Source organism: Pavona decussata, unplaced genomic scaffold, assembly GCF_977016875.1.
Source record: "Pavona decussata unplaced genomic scaffold, jaPavDecu1.1 SCAFFOLD_11, whole genome shotgun sequence".
NCBI lineage: Eukaryota > Metazoa > Cnidaria > Anthozoa > Scleractinia > Agariciidae > Pavona > Pavona decussata.
Window position 1 is genome coordinate 4,145,161 of NW_028145434.1, and position 20,408 is coordinate 4,165,568.

The 20,408-nt window shown below is 38.8% G+C and overlaps 2 protein-coding genes across 3 annotated transcripts in view; both read right to left on the reverse strand.

Annotated features, from left to right (window-relative positions):
• LOC146488308 (TNF receptor-associated factor 2-like) overlaps positions 1-19,738 on the reverse strand; it is a 36,832-nt gene extending 17,094 nt beyond the window's left edge. Inside the window, exon 1 of one of the 2 annotated variants that reach the window (XM_085123139.1) lies at positions 19,587-19,738. The gene's annotated coding sequence lies outside the window, so the exon portion shown is untranslated. Of the gene's footprint in view, positions 1-12,152; positions 12,170-19,586 lie in introns of those variants that run through there. The other variant, XM_085123153.1, reaches the window with a different exon arrangement.
• Positions 7,672-9,898, reverse strand: LOC146488309 (uncharacterized). The gene is made up of 2 exons (XM_085123382.1): positions 9,077-9,898; positions 7,672-8,391 (listed from the first exon to the last, which is right to left on the reverse strand). The coding sequence occupies exons 1-2, from the start codon at positions 9,378-9,380 to the stop codon at positions 8,348-8,350; spliced, it is 348 nt and encodes a 115-aa protein (XP_084979508.1). The 5' UTR covers positions 9,381-9,898; the 3' UTR covers positions 7,672-8,347.
• Positions 19,739-20,408: the final 670 nt, after the last annotated feature.

The window sequence follows — 20,408 nt, forward strand, 5'->3', positions numbered from 1 at the left end:
GCCAAATGGGGTGGCATGACAGGCCGCGGCCTTACTTCCCTACATTTCATCCCGCAAGGACAGACTGTAACGGCAGAGTATTACATCACAAAAATCCTTGAGAGAGAAGTGAAGCCTCTTTTCAGCCGAAGATCTACCACAGAAGAGCCTGTAAAACGAAAGCTTTTCACAAACAATAGCAATGCGAGCCTCGTTCAAGATGGCGCACCAGCTCATACGGCGAAAGCAACACAGCAGTGGGGCAAGAGAAACCTCCCGAATATTATCCAAAAAGATGAGTGGCCAGCAAATTCACCTGACCTTAAAAACCTATGGAGCATCATCGACGAAGCTGCATACAGAGATCCGATCCCTAAGACGAAAGGAGAACTAGAATCAAGGTTACGGCACGCCTGGCAGAACATACCGCTAGCAAGCCTAAGGGAGCCAGCTCGTTCCATGCCGCAACGGCTCAAAAACGTTATACAGAACAATGGGGGGCACTCTGGATATTGATGTTTCAACAGTGGTCAAAGGAAACAATGTACATAAAACTGGAAAACCTTCATTAATATCGGATTTCTAAAACTATCATTTATTTGTATTAAAATAAAGTGTCCACGAACTTTTGAAACACCCTGTAAATGTCGACTCTACATTGATGTTCAGATAAACGTAGTTTTTGGGCGTTGCCGTGATCGTCATGCATTTCCTTAAACAGGTAGCAGGTCCTCTGTGCACTGGACTGGTACTCCCTCTGGAAAAAATAAAGTAGAATTTAGATCTCACTAGAGGCAAAACTGAAAGACAGTGAAAATAATGGGCAGCCGATGGCAATAGCCAGTCGGAAGTAGCGAGAAATATAAATCCAAACTTCCCGTCTTAAAGACTAATTATGTAGCGCTTCACGCTAGTTTTAAAAATTTGTGTTTTAGACATTAGCTACTATCCATGGACTCGTTTACTGTCGAATGCAAGGCATTCGTTTACAAAAACTGGGTTGTTCTTACCTTCTTCGAAGTCGTTTTCTACAGGTTCCTGATTTCGTCTTTTCCTCCTTGTGATGAGCAAGTAAACGAAGCAAATAGAGAATAAAATCCACCTTGCTATATTCAACAAACCGCGAAACATTTTCTTTAAATCATGTCTTATTGGATGCATTTGTTTGCCGTGTTCCCACGATGTAGACGTGTGTATAACTTATTGGGCATACGCTTAATGCATAATGTATATGCTGTAAGGACCAACCCCGGCGGTAGTATAATTTCTAAGATATTTATAGTAAGGAGGTGAAATTAACTGAACAAAAACCATGGTTGCGCGAAAGGTCATATCGGTATGTTTAATCGTAAACAACACGAAAGTAGCCACAAAATTTGCCGAAATTAACCGGAAGATATACAGTAATTAGTTAACTTTGCGAAGGAACAGGCCGAAGGTTTATCGAAGAAGGAACCTCATATATTTAGTTTTTTTTTTGTATTTTGTAAGTCGCTGCCTCGAGGTGTAAGTGTTAATTTTAGTGTTGTGTTTGTGTGTGAATACCATTTATAATGCAAGCAAATGAAAATTGTACAGTTTTATCCCTTAAGATGTCATTTAAAGAATTGGAAATAGCACGCTTACTTTTTAAAATGGAGAAGAAGATATACAGCTCTAACTTAACTTAACACTCGAACAAAAATTACACAACCAGTTAACGTTGTAATGTACAAGCCACAGGAAAACGACGGGTGCATTCTATCTGAATAATTTCGCCGACCTGCACTATTCTTATGCAAGGTTGACTGAATATCATTCCACTCAGAGATTGTTTTTAGATGTCAGGCAACGAACGCTCATCCGTATGTTCTTAAATTTGAGTAAATTACCAACAGCTTTCTCATATTGCACTGAACATTAAGACGAAATTTTCGTCCTTTAAGATTAATTCATTACAAACAGTTACATAACACAGTTACATAACACGACCAAAACCCTGAGTCCAGTTATAACGACGTTCTCGAGCTTTTAAATCGTGTAAAATCATTTCGAGTTTAGATCAGAACTATTCAATATAAAAGGCTATTGGGTAGTAGTCCTTTCCCGTTAATAATTCTTATTTTGGTGCTAGGCTAAAGAGTAAGTATGGTAGAATTCCGAGACGTTTCAGTCCCTTCATACGAATTCGATATTTCACGGATCGAAGCACATTCTAAGGCGAGAGACTTCAAACTTTACGCCGTCTGTGGGCTTGCGAGAGGTTTAGTCTTCCTTTATCAGTACGTAAACCCCTCCTCAGTCTAAACCTCCACCGCGTCTCAACTCTCACTAAGACATTCAAGCGGACCCCAAAACTTAGAAGGCTGTTCGTCGATAAATGCCAACGAAGTTTGCAAATGCTAATGTTGCTTTCACTTCCTCGTAGGGTTAAAATGCAAATATATCCTTTCTATTCTGTTGATGTCTTTGACAAATCTGGTGTCTGAATGTGACAGATCAGTATGACAGTTAGCATTTGACCTAGTATGTTGAGCTCACAGCTGCTCTCTGATTTCTGAGTAAACAAGGAGCACATCGAAATGAAGCGTCTAGCGTTAAAAAATCCGCTTCTTGGAATAACGCTTTCTTTTGTCAACTAAAGGCTTCTAGCATCGATTTGATTAACGAATCATACACTTAGAATGACCATCATTTAAACTGTACGATTGAATACACCCAAGGCACCCAAAATATATCTCTCATGACAAAATAATGCACTATTTCGTTACTCACCTCCATTTGTTATGTCAGATCGAAGAAACAATTATTATTTTTTTCTAAAGTATCTCCGCGGGCCGGAATCTCAAATCCTCGAATCTGATTGGCCAATCGCGCGCTCGTAACCGGTACAGCTTTTTACGATACGGACCACGGTCCGGATTTTTATCCGCGCTATTCGCGGCAAATTGAAATTGTTGCGAAAGTTTACAAACAAAGGCAACAGTTACACGTAAACAACTTTCCGTAGAAATATGTAAGGAAAATATAAATTCTGAAGAAAATGGATTCAGACGAGAGTGTACACAGCGAAAGTGAATTTTACTACCCAGAAGAAGAAACCCATAACGAAACGACGGCATTAAAATGTGAAGAAGTTGAACAAGACAGGCAATTAAGCAAAATTCAAGATTTTTTTCACTCACTTCGCCCTGATAACACTAAAAAAAGACAACTTACGATCTGAACATTTGGCGAAGATACTGTTCCTCAGTTGGAGAGACAATAACCTTGGAAAACATTCCTCCTAACGAGCTCAACATTCTGCTGTGCAGATTTTTCATGGACGTCCGTAAAAAAGATGGCGGACGGTACGAGCCAGGTACACTTGCATCGCTCCAGAGAAGTATTCAGCGCTAGTTCATTTGTACCTAAAGTTCGCCAGCCATCGTCCTGAAGAAATGAAGAGACCCGAGGCGCCTTTCTTCCTGGCAATAAACCACAAAAGAAAGCCTGCAGATCCGATGTGGTGCCGTCGAGCTCCTCTCGGAAAAAACAAGATCGGAGAATTTTTGACGAATCGAAGGCTGCGAAGAATGCAGGACTGCCTGAAAATGTAACCAACCATTCTGTGCGAAAAACCTGCATTTCAAGGCTGATGGATGCAGAAATTCCTGTTTATTATGTAGCTCAGCGGAGTGGACATAAGAATTCAAAAAGCTTAGATTCCTACAAAACTCCTTCCGACGACCACCAGCGCAAGATGTCCTTGCTACTGAGCAGCGAAACGAAATCTCCCATCTCTTCAAACGATGCACCGCTTAATCAAGCAGTCAAAGCCTCACAGCACCCATTCAACCCGAGAGAAGACAAGCAAGCTTCTTAAGGCGAGGATCCCTTCACTGTTTTTTTTGCTGGTTCGAACATCAGTAAAATTGAAGGCTGCACGTTCAATTTCTCTTTCAATACAGCGCCTTGCAGCAGTGGTGAAAGCTCGCTCGGTCCAAGCCGCGAAAACGCCACATTATCATCTCAGATGACACAGACTCAGATTAACTTGAACTTGCTTTTGGAAAGTTAGTTTTCACAAATCCAGGGACGTTTAAAACATGTATCGAACCGTTAAGAAAAGTAAACTTCGCCGTGTTTGAGTCTTCATTCATAATTTTTATCATTCGATCGATATTTTTAGACCTTTTGGACATGCGTGTCATCATTTGCAGCGTGTCAACGTTCATCCACTTTTGACGTTTGACAGATGATTGTCATTTCAATGACTCTTAAATGTTTTTTTCTTTTTTTACATGATGACTTGCGAGTGAAAATAAAATTAAACTTCTTATAAACATGCCACTTAAATTGATGCCCTATTTACATTTATTTCTTAGGATTTTGTTACCACTTTCCTCCTCCAGCCTTAAACTTACACTCTTACAAACGTCCCAGCGAAAAAAAAGCAAACAACCAAAAAAATAAATAAGTTATTTACCGGTCTAGGTCGGTCCGTATGGGAAAAAACTGTGCCCTTGGTCTTGAGTACTCAAGACCTCGGGCACAGTTTTTTCCCATACGGACCTCCCGCCCGGTAAATAACATATATGTATGCACCTTTGTTACTTAGTTGCCCTGCTGATTAGTCTTTCAAATATAGTTAGACAAGACATATACTCATAAGGTAGTGCAGTAGGTTTGATAAAAGTTAAATTAAATTGTAACTGAATAATAAGTGGCTGGACATCCAAAATGTTTGATTGATTTCTAAAATGAAATGTTCTGAGCTCCACTACCAGTAATAACTAACACTGTCCTTCTAAAGGTGGCCGTCTATAAAGTATTCATAGTGTTCACCTACGAGGTTTACTTCTCCATAAGTTGACATAACATAAGATGACGAGTTCAGTTGTAAACTGTAAGGTGTTTAGAGAGGTTCCGTGTTACACGCTATAAAAAGTTGACTGTACAGTGATATTCAGATTAAACACAGTTTTTGTGCGTTGCCGTGATCGTCACGCATTTCCTTAAACAGGTAGCAGGTCCTCTGTGCACTGGACTGGTACTCCCTCTGGAAAAAATAAAGTAGAATTTAGATCTCACTGGAGGCAAAACTGATAAAGACAGTGATAATAATGGGCAGCCGACGGCAATAGCCAGTCGGGAGCCGCGAAAAAAATAAATCCAAACTTCCCGTCTTAAAGACAAATTATATAGCGCTTTACGCTAGTTTTAAAAAGACATTAGTTACCATCCACGGACTCGTTTACTGTCGAATGTAAGGCATTCATTTACAAAAATTGGGTTGCTCTTACCTTCTTCATAGTCGTTTTCAGCAGGTTCCTTGTTTCGTCTTTTTCTCTTCGTGACGAGTAAGTAAACGAAGCAAATAGAATATAAAATCCACCTTGCTATGACCAACAAACGGCGAAACATTCTCTGAAAACAATGTCTTGTTGGATGAATTTGTTTGTTAAATCACAGTCGTCGCACGGTGTACATGTATACGTCCTGAGAAGAACTAATTGCGTGCGCGTAGTGCATAATGCAACTTATACATTCTGTAAGGACTAAGTCAGGAGTCACGGTGTAGTCTACTTCTATGATATTTATGTAGTTACAAGGGGGTGGAGTTACATGTAATGTATGCTGCAAGGACTAAGTCCGGCGTAGTCTACTTCTACGATCGATATTTATAGTGAGGGGGTGGAGTCAAAAAAAAAAAAAAAAGAAAAAGAAAAAGAAAAAGAAAAAGGTTCCGCGAAAGGTCATGCAGATCGATACGTTTTTATCGTAAACAACACTAAAGTGGCCACAAATTTTGCCGAAATTAAAAGGAGGATATAAAAACAAGTCAGCATTTATGCCTATGTTTTAGCATTTTGGAAACTGAACCGAAATTACCATACAAATTTCTTTAAATCGACGATGCCAGTCATGAGTCACGCGTTATGGGCTTGAGCCGCTTATGAATTATGTCTGCAGTCTAAGAAGCCAATATACATATCAATTATAGTCCTCAGCAATGAGCACAGTAGCTAGGTACCGCGTCTATATTATATATAAGAAAACGAAAATGCAGTTTCATGAAAATTTTTCCAGCGTTTGGAATTACCTTAATACCAATTCTTTTCACGAAAACATTTTGATGACTATGCAACAGCATATCTTTGTATTTGAAGGTTACCACCCACTCGCGCTTCTGAATTACCATACAAATTCCGATGTTCGGACTGACTTAATACCAATTCTTCTGACGAAAACATTTTGATGACTATGCAACGACAATCTTTGTATTTGAAGGTTACCCACTCGCGCTTCTGAATTACCATACAAATTCCGATGTTCGGACTGATACCTTAATACCAATTCTTTTGGCGAAAACATTTTGATGACTATGCTACAGCAATCTTTGTATTTGAAGGTTATCATCCACTCGCGCTTCTGAATTACCATACAAATTCCGATGTTCGGACTGATTACCTTAATATCAATTCTTTTCACAAAACATTTTGATGACTATGCAACAGTCATCTTTGTATTTGAAGGTTACTACCCACTCGCGCTTCTGAATTACCATACAAATTCCGATGTTCGGAATTACCTTAATGCCAGTTCTTTTCACGAAAACATTTTGATGACTGTGCAACGCGCTTCTGATGGGACGTGACCCCAATATTTCAAATTCCTTTCCTATTTTCTTGCTACTGAGTTCATACTGTAAGGATTCTGTCTGTGTTCAGTAACGAGGGAAACATATCAATTCTCGCCATCGGCTTTATAAACTAAAACCACGATGGATCGCCGATCTTTCTAGGGCGGCATTGGTGCAGTTGTCTTGACAATGATCAACAAAGAACATCCTCTTTACTTTTGCCCTTTCACTTCCTCGTTGGGTTAAAATGCATTGTCACCTATGTGCATCCTATTCTGTTGATTTCTTTGACAAATCTGGTGTCCGAATGGGACAGACCAGTATGACCTAGCATGTCGAGCTCATGCTACCCTCTGATTTCTGATTAAACAAGTAACACATCGAAATAAAGCGTTAAGCCTTAAAAAAATCCACTTCCTAGAATAACGCTTTCCGACGAACCATAAGCTTAGAAAGACCATCATTTAAACTGTCCGATTAAATACGCAGATACTTTCCAAACTATATGTCTGATAACAAAATAAGGGAAGGCCATTGTATTATTATCTCTGCCTTTCACTCTAATCCCCTGAGGGGGAAGGGACTCAAGTATGTTTGACTTTTGAGCGGTTTTTGTCTGGGAATAAACATGTATAAATGTTAACCATTTGAAGTAGTCATGCTCTTTAGCGCTGAGAACTGGCTTTGGAAAATTACATTTATGGCCTGAGAATGGGTGACGATTTGGCGCCGGAACCGAGCGGCACACAACCACCAAAAATGTCGAAGCGTATGCTCCCCCTGAACTTCTGTCTGCCTTTTCGAGTTGTCTACTTTGAATAATTTACTGTTTCTTCAAGTAGTGCACGTTCATGCAGCTAACACCACACTATCAGTAGAGCTTGATAGGAACCAATTTCAATGGAGGAGTAGCAAGAGCTTCGAAGCAACTGAGATATTTTGAAGCACATTACCATTTCTTTACTCACCTTGATTTGTTATGTCTCAGTTGCGTTAATGTTACTTAGATGCTCTACTGATCAGTCTTCAGATATATCCAGTGCTAGGCAAGACGTACCTTAATTCAGCCTTCAGCAATTAGCAAGTCCTAGTAGATTGCTTCCTGAAGTAAGAAGCTCGGTTCAGTAAAATTTGCGCTGCTGCATGCAGTTCACCGAAAGTAAAAACTTCCTATTGTTGCCCATTGAACCATCGTATAATCAGGGATTCCACGAAATGAAATTTAAGTTCGATTGTATTTAAAGGTGGACAAGGTCAGGTGGATTCGATTGTTTTAAGGGAAGACCCGGCACCTATGAAAGCAACAAATTCAACTCGAACTTGATGTCTAAGCAAAGGATTTGAAGACAAAATAAAACAAAACGTAATTTTCAATTCACTCCTCCTGGCATTTGCTTAAGTAAGGTTCAGTTTAATAAAAGAAAAAATACATTTAGTACGAGAAAAAAAGAGTACATAAATTAAATTGTAAGTGGTTGGACATCCAAAAGGCTTCAGTGATTGATTTCTAAAATGGAATGTTCTGGGTACCGTAGTAATAACTAGCCGGCTGTCCTTCCGAAGATGTCCGTCTTTAAAGTATCATAGTGTTGACTGGCGGGTTTTGCTTCTCCATAAGTAGACATAACATAAGTAGGCGAGTTCAGTTGTAAACTGTAAGGTGTGTAGAGAGGTTCCGTGTTACACGCTATAAAAAGTTGACGGTACATTGATATTCAGATTAAAAGCAGTTTTCGAGCGTTGCCGTGATCTTCATGCATTTCCTTAAACAGGTAGCAGGTCTTCTGTACACTGGACTGGTACTCCCTCTGACAAAAAAAAAACAAAAGATTAGAATTTAGATCTCACTGGAGGCAAAACTGGTAAAGACAGTGAAAATAATGGGCAGCCGACGGCTAGAGCCAGTCGGGAGTAGCGAAAAAAACAAAAACAAAGAGTAATTATATAGCGCTTCACGTTAGTTTTAAAAACTTGTGTTACATAAAGACATTGGCTACAACCTTCGGACTTGTTTACTGTCGAATGGTAGGCATTCGTTTACAAAACTGGGTTGTTTTGACCTTCGTCGTATTCATTTTCGGCAGGTCCTGGTTTCGTCTTTTCCTCCTTGTGATGAGCAAGTAAACGAAGCGGCAAATAGAGAATAAAATCCAGCTTGCTATAATCAACAAACGACGAAACATCTTGTTGGATGCATTTGTTTGCCGTGTTAAAAGCGAGCGAGCGCAGCGAGTGCGTAAAATATTATTTTTATCACTCGAAAAATTACATCCGGGACCTAAAGGAAACTACATCACGGACCTGTGTGGCGTGCTTTGAATTCGCGATACAATTTGTCCTTCGTGTCTTTTGTCTATATAATATGTAGTTAACGCTAGTTTTAATAACTTGTGTTGTATTAGACGTTAGCACAATCCCCGTATTATAAAATTATTTATAGTGGTTTTCGTTTACTGTCAAGGAATTAATAAAGACAAGTTGGGCTTTTCTTACCTTCTTCGTAGTCGTTTTCAGCAGGTTCCTGGTTTCGTCTTTTTCTCCCCGTGATAAGCAGCAAAACAAAACAAATGGAGAAGATAAACCACCTTGCAATTATCAGCAAACGGCGAGACATTTTCTGGAAACCATGTCTTGTGAGATACATGTCCTTTTTTAAAATTTTGCTTTTCGAGCGATTTTTACGTGAAGTGTAGTCAGCTCCCTCGTGCATGTTGTATTTATAAACGGGGGATGCAAATGCAATTTCACGTTCGTCGCACGCTATAGGTCGAAGGATGTCATTAGCATGCAAAAACATAAACACACCCCCATTTTGGGGTGAATCATTTGAATATCTTTTTAGCCACACAATTTCTACAAATCGACAATGCCACTCACGAGAGCCAACGACGTGTTATTTGGTCGTGTGCTTGAGCGAGCCTGTGATAATAATGTTTCCCTCAGTGTTACATGCACAGGTTGAGTTAGTATCGTAATTGGCGTACCACCTATTCGTGGTTAATATTGCTATGCTTGGGTAGTATCAGTTTGAGGACCAGCATAAGTTTATTGGCTCATTTACTGTCAAAGACCAACGCCATTACAAAAAGAAGTCAACTTATTTAGTTATTGGCAGCGATGATAACTGATAATAATGGTCATGGTTATTGAGTATTTCAACACATTTTCTGGAAACCATGTCTTGTGAGATACATGTCCTTTTTTAAAATTTTGCTTTTCGAGCGATTTTTGCGTGAAGTGTAGCCAGCTCCCTCGTGCATGTAGTATTTATAAACCGGGGATGCAAATGTAATATCACTTTCGTCGCCCGCTAAAGGTCGAAGGATGTCATTAGCATGCAAAAACATAAACACACCCCCATTCTGGGGCGAATCATGTTGAATATATTTCTAGCCACACAAAGTCTACAAATCGACAATGCCACTCACGAGAGCCAATGACGTGTTATTTGGTCGTGTGCTTGAGCTTTGAGCGAGCCTGTGATAATAATGTCTCCCTCAGTGTTACATGCACTGGTTGAGTTAGTATCGTAATTAGCGTACCACCTAGTTATTAGTTGGTTTGGAGTTCATAATAAATGCTGTCTCAAAATTATTCCACTCAGAGATTTTGGTGACCATTGAACAATCAAATAGACAAAAGGAAGATAACAAAATTAAGATGACTTGATAGGTCATGACATTTATGCTCGGCATCCAACATTTCCAAGTTTCCGTTTTCAAGGGAGTTCTACTTTTGTTTACCACTGAGTTCATTCTGTAACGGTCCACTCTATGTTTAGTAACGAAGGGAAACCGATAGGAACATTTTTAAGTACTCTTGAAATCTGGTTTATACTAATGTTGAAATTTTAAACTACAACCACGATGGATCACTCAACTTTCTTGCGCGGCATTGTGTGGAGTTGTCTTGACAACGATCACAAAGAAAGTCAAACCGAAAATCGTGTTGTCTTCAAAAGTTCCCAAGGCGTATGTGTTCATGATGAAACAGTTACCAGGCGCATTGAACACGTAGCAGGGATTTTATTGGTAAATCAAACACACGAGTTTTTACGATATTCGCATGAAACTAATATGCATTATGAATAAACGACTTCGTGGAAACCAGACGTCATAGAATCAATTAATTTTCAGCGTTCATCTTTTCCTCTTTCGGTATTCCTTGGCAGATTTTCGAAACGACATTACCACGATAATGGGCCTTCATGAGCCATAAGGTAACTTTACACTGAGGTGATAACCACTCAAAAATATATAAAAGAATTCGGGGACAAGGCTTTGTACTCACAAGCAGGCAGTTACGTTGTCCCTGTTTCAAGTGAAGCTCGCGGTTAATGATTACGCATTGGACTGCAAAGGGCTCTCAACAAAACGACTTTACTTACTCAGTGCAATGTCGAAGTTGCAGCGTTAAAAAAAAATAGACAGGCGAAAGGCCTGACAACGTCATCATTAACGAACTCAAAAAAGAAGAGATGTTGGTAGATATGGCTTTGCAAGAAATAGTACGCGACCTATAAGGGACAAGGGAGAGGAAATAAACCACTTTAACTGAGGTAGTGCGGGTTGATCAAGCCAAGTAAAACGAATTATTCCGCTCTAAAGAAGTCAACTGCTTAGTGATCCAATGAAATAGTTAGTTAATGTACAGCATGGCTTTTCGGCTTTGACTACCTAACTCTACGGGAATCAACTTTTCTGAAGTTTTCTGTGAATTGTAAAAACGGCGATCAATACATTACTAAACAAGAATTCGCATCGGATTTCAAAGCGCGGGCGAGTGCTGTGACATGCACAGTCACTTAGGATTAAGCAGTTTCCGGACCAATAAACAACATTCCAGACTCTCACTTTCTCGGGTTCCTCAACTGTTTCTCTTGGAACTGACATGGACCAAACGTACAAGCAGATCAATTTGATTTTCTAAATGGTTGGAATGGTTGGTGTTTTTGTTTTGCCAAGGCGGAACAACCCGCAGAAATCGCTTCAATATAATATGGTTGCAAATTGGTAATGTGCAGACATATGCATTTATTTTACTTATGTTACGGGACTTTTCCCAGACGTCAAATCATGTCAAACAGAGAAAAACAGACTTGGTCACGCGTGTTTTAACTGCGCCGAAGTGGATGACAATGCATACATAATAAACAGTAAAAAAATATCTTGTGTTCTCTCAGAGGGAACAATATTTATTGAACACTGATCACAGTACGTTATACGGAAAAAAGTGCCCCTTCCGTTCACGATTTAAAAGAAAATTGAAGGGAATCAAACCAGTTCAGTACGGCACAGCATGGAAATGTAGCGCAACACTGAGATACTGTGCATTTCCAAAGCCAGCACTAAAAAAACATGACATGTGTTCAACAGTGTTTGGCCACGGTTTAAGAGTTATGACAAACATTATTGTGTAAAAGAGCGCTGGTGTTGTACGGAAAACGTTTTGACCGGCAGGTAGTACTCATAGTACTAGAAATCACAGAGGCGGTCAAAATATCTAACCGATGTTAAAACTGACTATATTATTCCTTATCCGTGTCTTAGTCTATAAACTAAATTCTTACCTTTGCAGACAAGACGCAGTCCTTCAGCTTTTGCTTTATAACTTGATATTTATAGCACCATGGAACAGCTTTCTTCTCAGAACTTTACTGTATACGACCGAGTAAGCGTAATTTCAAATATGGCGCCGTTATTCTAACTTAGCCACTAAGCAAGCAGTTTTTTAACGGATGTTTGGGGAAGTAACCAATGGGGGACGAGACCGACTGTAAATATATCCATCCGAAACTTACATGATGTTCTTTGTCAAGAAAGTGACAATGAGATAAAACAGTAAAAACAATAAAAGGGTTTAGGTTGGTCAGAAAGGTCAACAAAGTTTGTAGTTGTCAGTAGGGTTGCGGCATTCCCCACAGATTTACTACAAAATCTTTGAATGCATTGAGGTAGAAACAGTGTAAATCTAAAGCACTGAAGTTAATTAAAAAATTAGAAAAGGAATTAATTTGATGACCACTGGTAGCGGCGTAAGGACGTATCAGACAAAAATTAATGACATGACCAGTGGTCATATATATTTTTAGAAAAGCGACGTAATCTCCATAGTTAGTAGCTCCTAAAAACGTCACTGCCTAAAGTTACAAAACACGAATATAATTTTATACTTCTGGCCTCCACATGTATCTTTTTTTGGTATAAACAAAAATCAATGACAAGACGTGGATCATTTATATTTTCGGTGAGGGTAAAAGGAGGAATGAGTTTGCGGAATGGAATGTGGAAAGACGTGCGGAATGGCATAATTATGCAAAATAAGAATTGCGGAATGACATAATTATGCGAGATACGATTTATGCATAATGACTCACAGAAATACATTAAACTGAAAAAGCGCGCCTTTTTTTGGCCGCCAATTTGCAAATACAGCCTTTTTGTTACCATTTAACCGAAGAATGCATCACAAAAACCCAAACGATGGTATCTTCGAATTCAAACTTTTTTCCTTCGATTCTCATCGCATAGCCGTTGATGCAACATAGCAGCTCGTGGACTTTTACCGTTCGCGAGTGAACACAAGATTTGTAATACATTTGCATTAAAAAGGTTTGTTTATTTACGTAACCTGGTTTCCATTCCACACGAGTCGTCCGCCATTACGGGAGATGTATACAACTCAATCGAAGGCTGGTTAAACTTGACATGTTTCAAGCTTTCACAGCGCCTCGCAGGAAAAAGACGTGAGTAAAGAACCGCTTCTGTTTATTTTTGAAACGATTTATGTCACTTGTCGAGGATTTATCTGGTTATGACGAATGTGTTGTGAAAATACAAAACTGAATGCAAGGCTGGCACTACGGCAAAGGGCAGATTTATTAGTGGCTAATATTTCGACTAATAATGTGTTGAGGTTCGGTCATGCTCATTTCCGTTGTTTTACGTTTTATATTAATCAATTTATCATACACAGCCAAACACACACACACGCAAATAAATAAATAAATAAATAAATAAATAAATAAATAAATAAATAAATAAATAAATAAATAAATAAATAAAAACGAAAATAAAAATTTAACCGCAATCTATACCGCAGAACTCTTTCCCCGTATTTTGACGTGTAGATTTCGGTTTTTTATTTTCGAAGGAAGGATCTTGATGAAACAAATAAAATTTTCAACTCCAATATTTTATCAGAAACAATATCTAAGCAATTCGGGAAATATTTCCGCACAGCCCCAGACATTATTTATCCATGCACAACTGTCACACTAACACGACGAGCGTGAGAACAGAGTGTGTACCAAATGTATAGATAATTATGCATGGGGCTGTGCAGATATCTTGACGCAACTCGTACTAAAAATACTGTAAGAGACTAATGTCACTTGAAGCCTACTTTCTTGTATTGTACTGGTTATCCAAAACCATAAAATCTCAGTTTTAGAGAGGAAACATGAAATTCAGTCCACTTTGGAGAAGAGAGGGGTAGGGGGAGGGGAACTGCAATAACTGTTGCAACGTGTTGAAATAACACCCATGCCCATTTTTAACCATGAATAGTGCATGTCCCTCTGACTTATAAGTGATGGAATCACCTTCAGCATGTATACTTTACAGATAGAAGAACTTGCAAATAAATCATACTGATAACATCCCAAAATATTCCTAAGATAGAGAAAGCTTCTTCACCACTGTAACAACTATCCTCCATCACAATGGCTGAACAATCCAGTCACATTGTATTTTATTTTCAAAGTATAAAACGTGTTACCCCAAACATTGTTTATTCTGATCTTTGAAGTGGGTATCTAAGTAGGTGTTTCAACATTATGCTAGCTTATAGTGGGGCAAAGCCTTAAAGAATATGTTAGTATTATATACTGGTTTTTCGGCTTTTTTTTCTTCTTATTTTACTGACCATTTTGTCTGATACTTGAACTGTCTCAGACAAATAAAAACTAAAATCGATCAGTTTTTAGAATTTGCTTTTAAATTTTGGCCTAATTAAATGATAATGCATCTTTGTTGTATACTGGCAAGGTTCCACATTAAATCATTTTTTTTTTTTTTGACATTCTACAAACTGTAAGCAAGAACATTACAACATCGCTTTGAAAACGATAAGTTTGTTGAGTTGTTTTCAAATTACATTACATAACTAAGGGATCGATCGTTTATTACGTCCTGGGGGGGGGGGGGGGGTGGTTTTCTAAAAAATCGAGTGTATGAAAACTTTCCCCCCCCCAAAAATCTTTCAAACAAAAGTTTTACCCCCCACTGCAATGACAGTTTGAAAATTTTACCCCCCCCCCCCCTAAGGTTGGCATGGCGGTTGAATTGTTGAGAAATTCCTGGGGCCTGTTTCTAGAAAGCCCGGTAACTTACTGGGTCCGTTTTTCGCCGATTACAGAACAATTACAGACATGGTACTTGGCTAATGTTTTCATAGAATAACATGATTTTAAAATTTAGTTTTCAAAGCTGACAAAAATTGACTTCTGTTTAGAAACATTTGTCACCAAAATTACTTATCGGGCCTGGTAAGTTACCGGGTCTTTCGAGAAACGGGCCCCTGGTGACAACGCTTGGTTACATGCGGAAGTTGCTAGCTCTCTGAATCTGAACTGGCAAGAGAAACAATCAGAAGTTAGGCGAAATTCAAGTAAGGGAACGTACCTTAGAATGATGTTTTGTTATTGCTGGAGTCTATTCTTCACGGTCGTCAAAAGAAGGTACACAGAAGGTCAAAGCAGCTCGGGGTTTGAGAGCAGTACAGGAGCATTTGAGGTATGGATGTGGATCAAGGATGTGGATAATTATATAGATTTTGAAGAAGCCTACCATCTCTATTCGTCTTTTGTTCAATTTTTTTGCCCAGAGAAACAAGCCTTCAGAGATAAACTGCTTGATGAAATACACGGTTTGCCTGTCTATGTCATTACTCAACCTATTACGTGCGAGAGCTTTGTCGCTCTGAAGAATAGTAGCGATATGGAGAAGTATCTAGTCGATTTTACCTACTCTAGGATTGATGAGAAGAATGATTGCGAAATACATTTAGTTGGTACCCTTAAAATTTTACCCCCCTCACTTTTCGCACAAGGTACAAAATTACCCCCCCCCCCATCCCCCAAAAAGAGCTCGTTTAACCCCCTAGGACGTAATAAACGATCGGTCCCGAATTATGTAATGAACAACTCATTTTTTTGCGTGAAAACAGCCTTGTTTATATTATGCTTAAGTATCTTCAAACTTTATGTTAAATGAAGATACTATTTGTAGAGTTTTCATATTACAAGCGTTATATATGTGGACATGGAAACTGCTATGACAGCTAGAATTACCAGCTAAAGTTATGGTGGATATAGTTTTGGTTGTCATAAGAGAGGATCAAGTATATGTGTGGGGTTAATCCTCTAATGGTCTTACATGACTTATTGGAATGATGACGATTCCCCTTGGTTTATTTTTAGGTCAGTCATCAAGAATCATAAAAATTAATTTTTAAAAAAATTATGTGTACGTAAACAAAAAGCAAAAAACTCTGGTTGTATGGTTGACCTAAAAAAAAGTCATAAATAGTGAACAGCTGGGTATGTATTGGAACATGTATGGAGAATTCATACTTTTGATCCTCTCTTGCTTGTTGTTGTTGTTGTTGCCAAACGTTAACTCCATGTGAACAGTTAGTTATTATTGCTCTACACCCCAAGGGGAAATGGGAGGTCAATTTTAGGGCAATGTAAAAATGCTTGTCCCTGACAGGGGTTGAAAATATGCAGTTTTGTACCATTGCGGTGGAAATCTGAATCTCTGCTTTCAAAACCTCAAAGGAAAGCTTTTCTGTTCTGTGCAATGAGGAAACTGCTTGATTATTTCAATATTTTGTTTTGGTAACCCTTAAGGAAACTACATTGGGGCCACACCTATGCCAAGAGAGTCTGGTACAATTTAGAACATTGTGTTCAACATTTTTGACGGCTTGTCCCTTCAGTCTTATGTAAGAGTCCCCCCCCCCCCTCCCCTGGGGTGTAAGTGTGGTTAGATTACATGTTTGTAGAGCTACTTGAGTTACTGTTGTTGAGCTACTGAGCAATCCAACCATTTATGGATTTACCTCTGCGAGACCTGTGATACTCACCAATCAGATAAAACAAGGAAAACCAAAAAAGTCAACAATAGGTTGAGTCTAGGAAAACTTCACAGGCTCTTGTAATGAGGCACAGACCATAACACCGTAAAATTCCGGTTACGGGTGGGGATACGTAAAAAGGAAATGTCAACAGCTTTTTTAGGGGCAAGGGGGGAAGGGGTGTTACGTGTTTATATAAAGATCAAAGATGGGACTATAAGTGGAAGAGTGGTAGGGGTTTATCACGGAATAAAATTTTCGTTTACAAATAGATGGCCCAAAAATCGAGGCGATTTATTAGCAGGGGAGGGGGACTTAAAACCGGGATTTCATGGTATGGGATAACCAGTACAATACAAGCTTATATCGATTTTTTAAAATAAAAAAAAAAAAGGAAAAAGAAAAGAAAGTAGATAAGAATTACGGTATGGTATTAATTACCGAGGCTTCAAGTGACATTAGTCTCTTACAGTATTTTTAGTACGAGTTGCGTCAAGACATCTGCACAGCCCCATGCATAATTATCTAATATACATTTGGCACACACTGTTTTCACGCTCGTCGTTTTTGGAAATGGGTTAGTGTGACAGTTGTGCATAGATAAATAATGTATGGGGCTGTGCGGAAATATTTCCCGAATTGCTTAGATATAGTTTCTTATAAAATGTTGGAGTTGAAAATTTGTTACATCAAGATCCTTCCTTCGAAAATAAAAAACCGAAATCCCCACGTCAAAATACAGGGAAAATGTTCTGCGGTATAGATTGCGGTTAAATTTTTAATTTCGTTTTCATTTATTTATTTATTTTTTGCGTGTGTGTGTGTGTTTGGCTGTGTATGATAAATTGATTAATATATATAAAACGTAAAACAACGGAAATGAGCATGACCGAACCACAACACATTCGTCATAACCAGATAAATCCTCGACAAGTGACATAAATCGTTTCAAAAATAAACAGAGGCGGTTCTTTACTCACGTCTTTTTCCTGCGAGGCGCTGTGAAAGCTTGAAACATGTCAAGTTTAACCAGCCTTCGATTGAGTTGTATACATCTCCCGTAATGGCGGACGACTCGTGTGGAATGGAAACCAGGTTACGTAAATAAACAAACCTTTTTAATGCAAATGTATTACAAATCGCGAACGATAAAAGTCCACGAGCTGCTATGTTGCATCAACGGCTATGCGATGAGAATCGAAGGGAAAAAGTTTGAATTCGAAGATACCATCGTTTGGGTTTTTGTGATGCATTCTTCGGTTGAAATGGTTACAAAAAGGCTGTATTTGCAAATTGGCGCCCAAAAAAAGGCGCGCTTTTTCAGTTAAATGTATTTCTGTGAGTCATTATGCATAAATCGTATCTCGCATAATTATGTCATTCCGCAATTCTTATTTTGCATAATTATGCCATTCCGCACGTCTTTCCACATTCCATTCCGCAAACTCATTCCTCCTTTTACCCTCACCGCTCTTTGACTCCAACTTCTTTAAGTGTCGCGATGTAGCTGTGTGCTTCAGCTATACACGTGCGCTATATATAGCATTGTAATTTGCAGGTTTTTAGGGCGGAGCGTCACGGCGGTTGCGTCAGTTGGTATTAAAATAAATGATAAATAACGTTCCGTTATTGCGACGATATTGTAGCGTTGCGGTCTCGATCACCGACAAGAGGGTCCTTACGGCAGACGTACTGCTTTCATAAAAGACAACATAATGTCCAGGAGATATAGTGAACGAGTTGGGGTCACAACAATTAGATTGTCAAAAGAAAAACGTACGCTCCGGGGCATGTGCTTGACAGAAAAGCAAGAACGTTGAAATTTGTAGAAAAAGCCATGGAAATTTAGGCGTAGAATAATTACCCATTAGATGCGTATGAGTGAACTCCGAAATTGGTGTTACAGAATAAAACAATGGAAACTAGTAGAGCAACTGAAAGTCAAGAGGTCTTTCTGCTGAGTATTTTGAATAATCCGTATATTCTGGAAAAATTTTCACTGAGAACTCTTAACAACAGCTTACTGTGGTTACTCTTCACAGCAGATCTTTGTAGAAGGTATGCAGCTATATTCAGGTCAATTCACTCTGCCCCAAAAACTTCACCGGGAAAAACTTGTCAGAATCTATAATAGATGTAAACAAGATGCCCTGCTAGACGTCGGGCTCACATTTGGACTTAATTTCCGTAAACTCCGTAGCTTCCCAGTTCGCACTAAGACGCTCGATCAAGTCAGGCGAACCATAAACAGAGAAGGCTGCTGGTATGTATGTAAACAAACTGTAGTTCGCAACATATAATGTGATCAAAATTTTATTTTAGGACAATGCATTCTTACCGTTATCATTTTTGTGAGTCAGACCAGTTTCAACATGTCGGTCTCATATCGCCGCTGTCTAATTCTGAGAAGACAAGCAAACTTGCAAATGCGAACATACCAGCGTCAAAAATATACTACCCAAGAGATAATGACTTCCGCTTTAGCTGTTGTCGACTTTCTACCACTCACGCAATCGAGCAAATTTTGAGTTTCGATCGATAAACGGACCCTAGCCTTATAGAATGTTTACAACTTGAATTCTCCAATTTAGCAGGCCAAAACCATCCAATCTGATAACAAAACACTGAAGCAATGTTACCCTGTGCCCTGGCTACGGTCGTCCCTTAGTATATGATGGATATATAACAGGTCATTTGTGATTCAGTTCAGGTAAACCAACTTTCACTCGACTAACAGTCTCCTGTCTTACCAGTGACAGTATTTAACAAAGTATAAAATGTTAAGTCGGTCCACTTACTTTTAGTAGTGAAGAAACAGGTTTTACACCACACAGATATGTTAAAACATAAATTCTCTACTTACCCTCATCTGCACGCTGCAGTAACAACAAGCATTCACTCCTAAGCATTGTTTTATGACTAAGGCAATCTATTCAACAGTCATCCAAATTGCAAGCGAAGGCATACCCAAGATGCGATCAACTATTCTGCTAGCGTAACTCGAATAGGAACGCTTCCTTGAAAATTATCCGTTTTGCCCTTCTTTTAGGTATTGGCTTTAATATTCATACTGCAACTTCCTGTTTACTCTGGCTTAGGAATAATCGGGGAATCCCCGACGAAATCGATATGAATAAATTCTAACAAAACAACGTCAGAGATATGGGCCAAGTATACGTTTAAAAAAAAAATTGCAGTTCCAGGTTGATGATTGCAGAAAAGAAATTGAAACTGCTTCGGGCAATAAGCAACAAGCAATAAGCAATAAGCGCAAAACGCTGTATGGAAATTAACTGACTTTATAAAAAAATATCTATCATTTAAACTACAAAAGACGTAAAGGAAAAAAAAAAACTGAAAAAGAAAAAAGATTAAAGTAAAGAAATAAAATTGTATCTTAATTAAGAGTGGTTGGACGACCAAAAAGTTTGATTGATTTCTAAAATGGAATGTTCTGGGGACCCACCGGTGATAACTTGCGCTGTTCGTCTGAAGATGTCCGCCTCCGGAAGTATTCATACTGTTCACGAGTTCTGCTTCAGTCTCTAGATTACTTCTATGTCTTCAACATAAGTTGACGAGTTGAGTTAATTTTAAACTCGTGGGCAGAGACGAACTTCAGGTTTCTGGTTTAGAGAGGTCCTTGTTACATGTGAGTAAAAATTGACTGTACATTGATATTCAG

Excerpts from the sequence above, each read along its gene's own strand:
- LOC146488309 (XM_085123382.1), bottom strand. The coding sequence starts at position 9,380 with ATGTTTTTGCATGCTAATGACATCCTTCGACCTATAGCGTGCGACGAA. Across the intron at positions 8,392-9,076 it reads TGAAAACGACTACGAAGAAG|AGGGAGTACCAGTCCAGTGT; the intron begins GTAAGAAAAGCC and ends TTTTTTTGTCAG.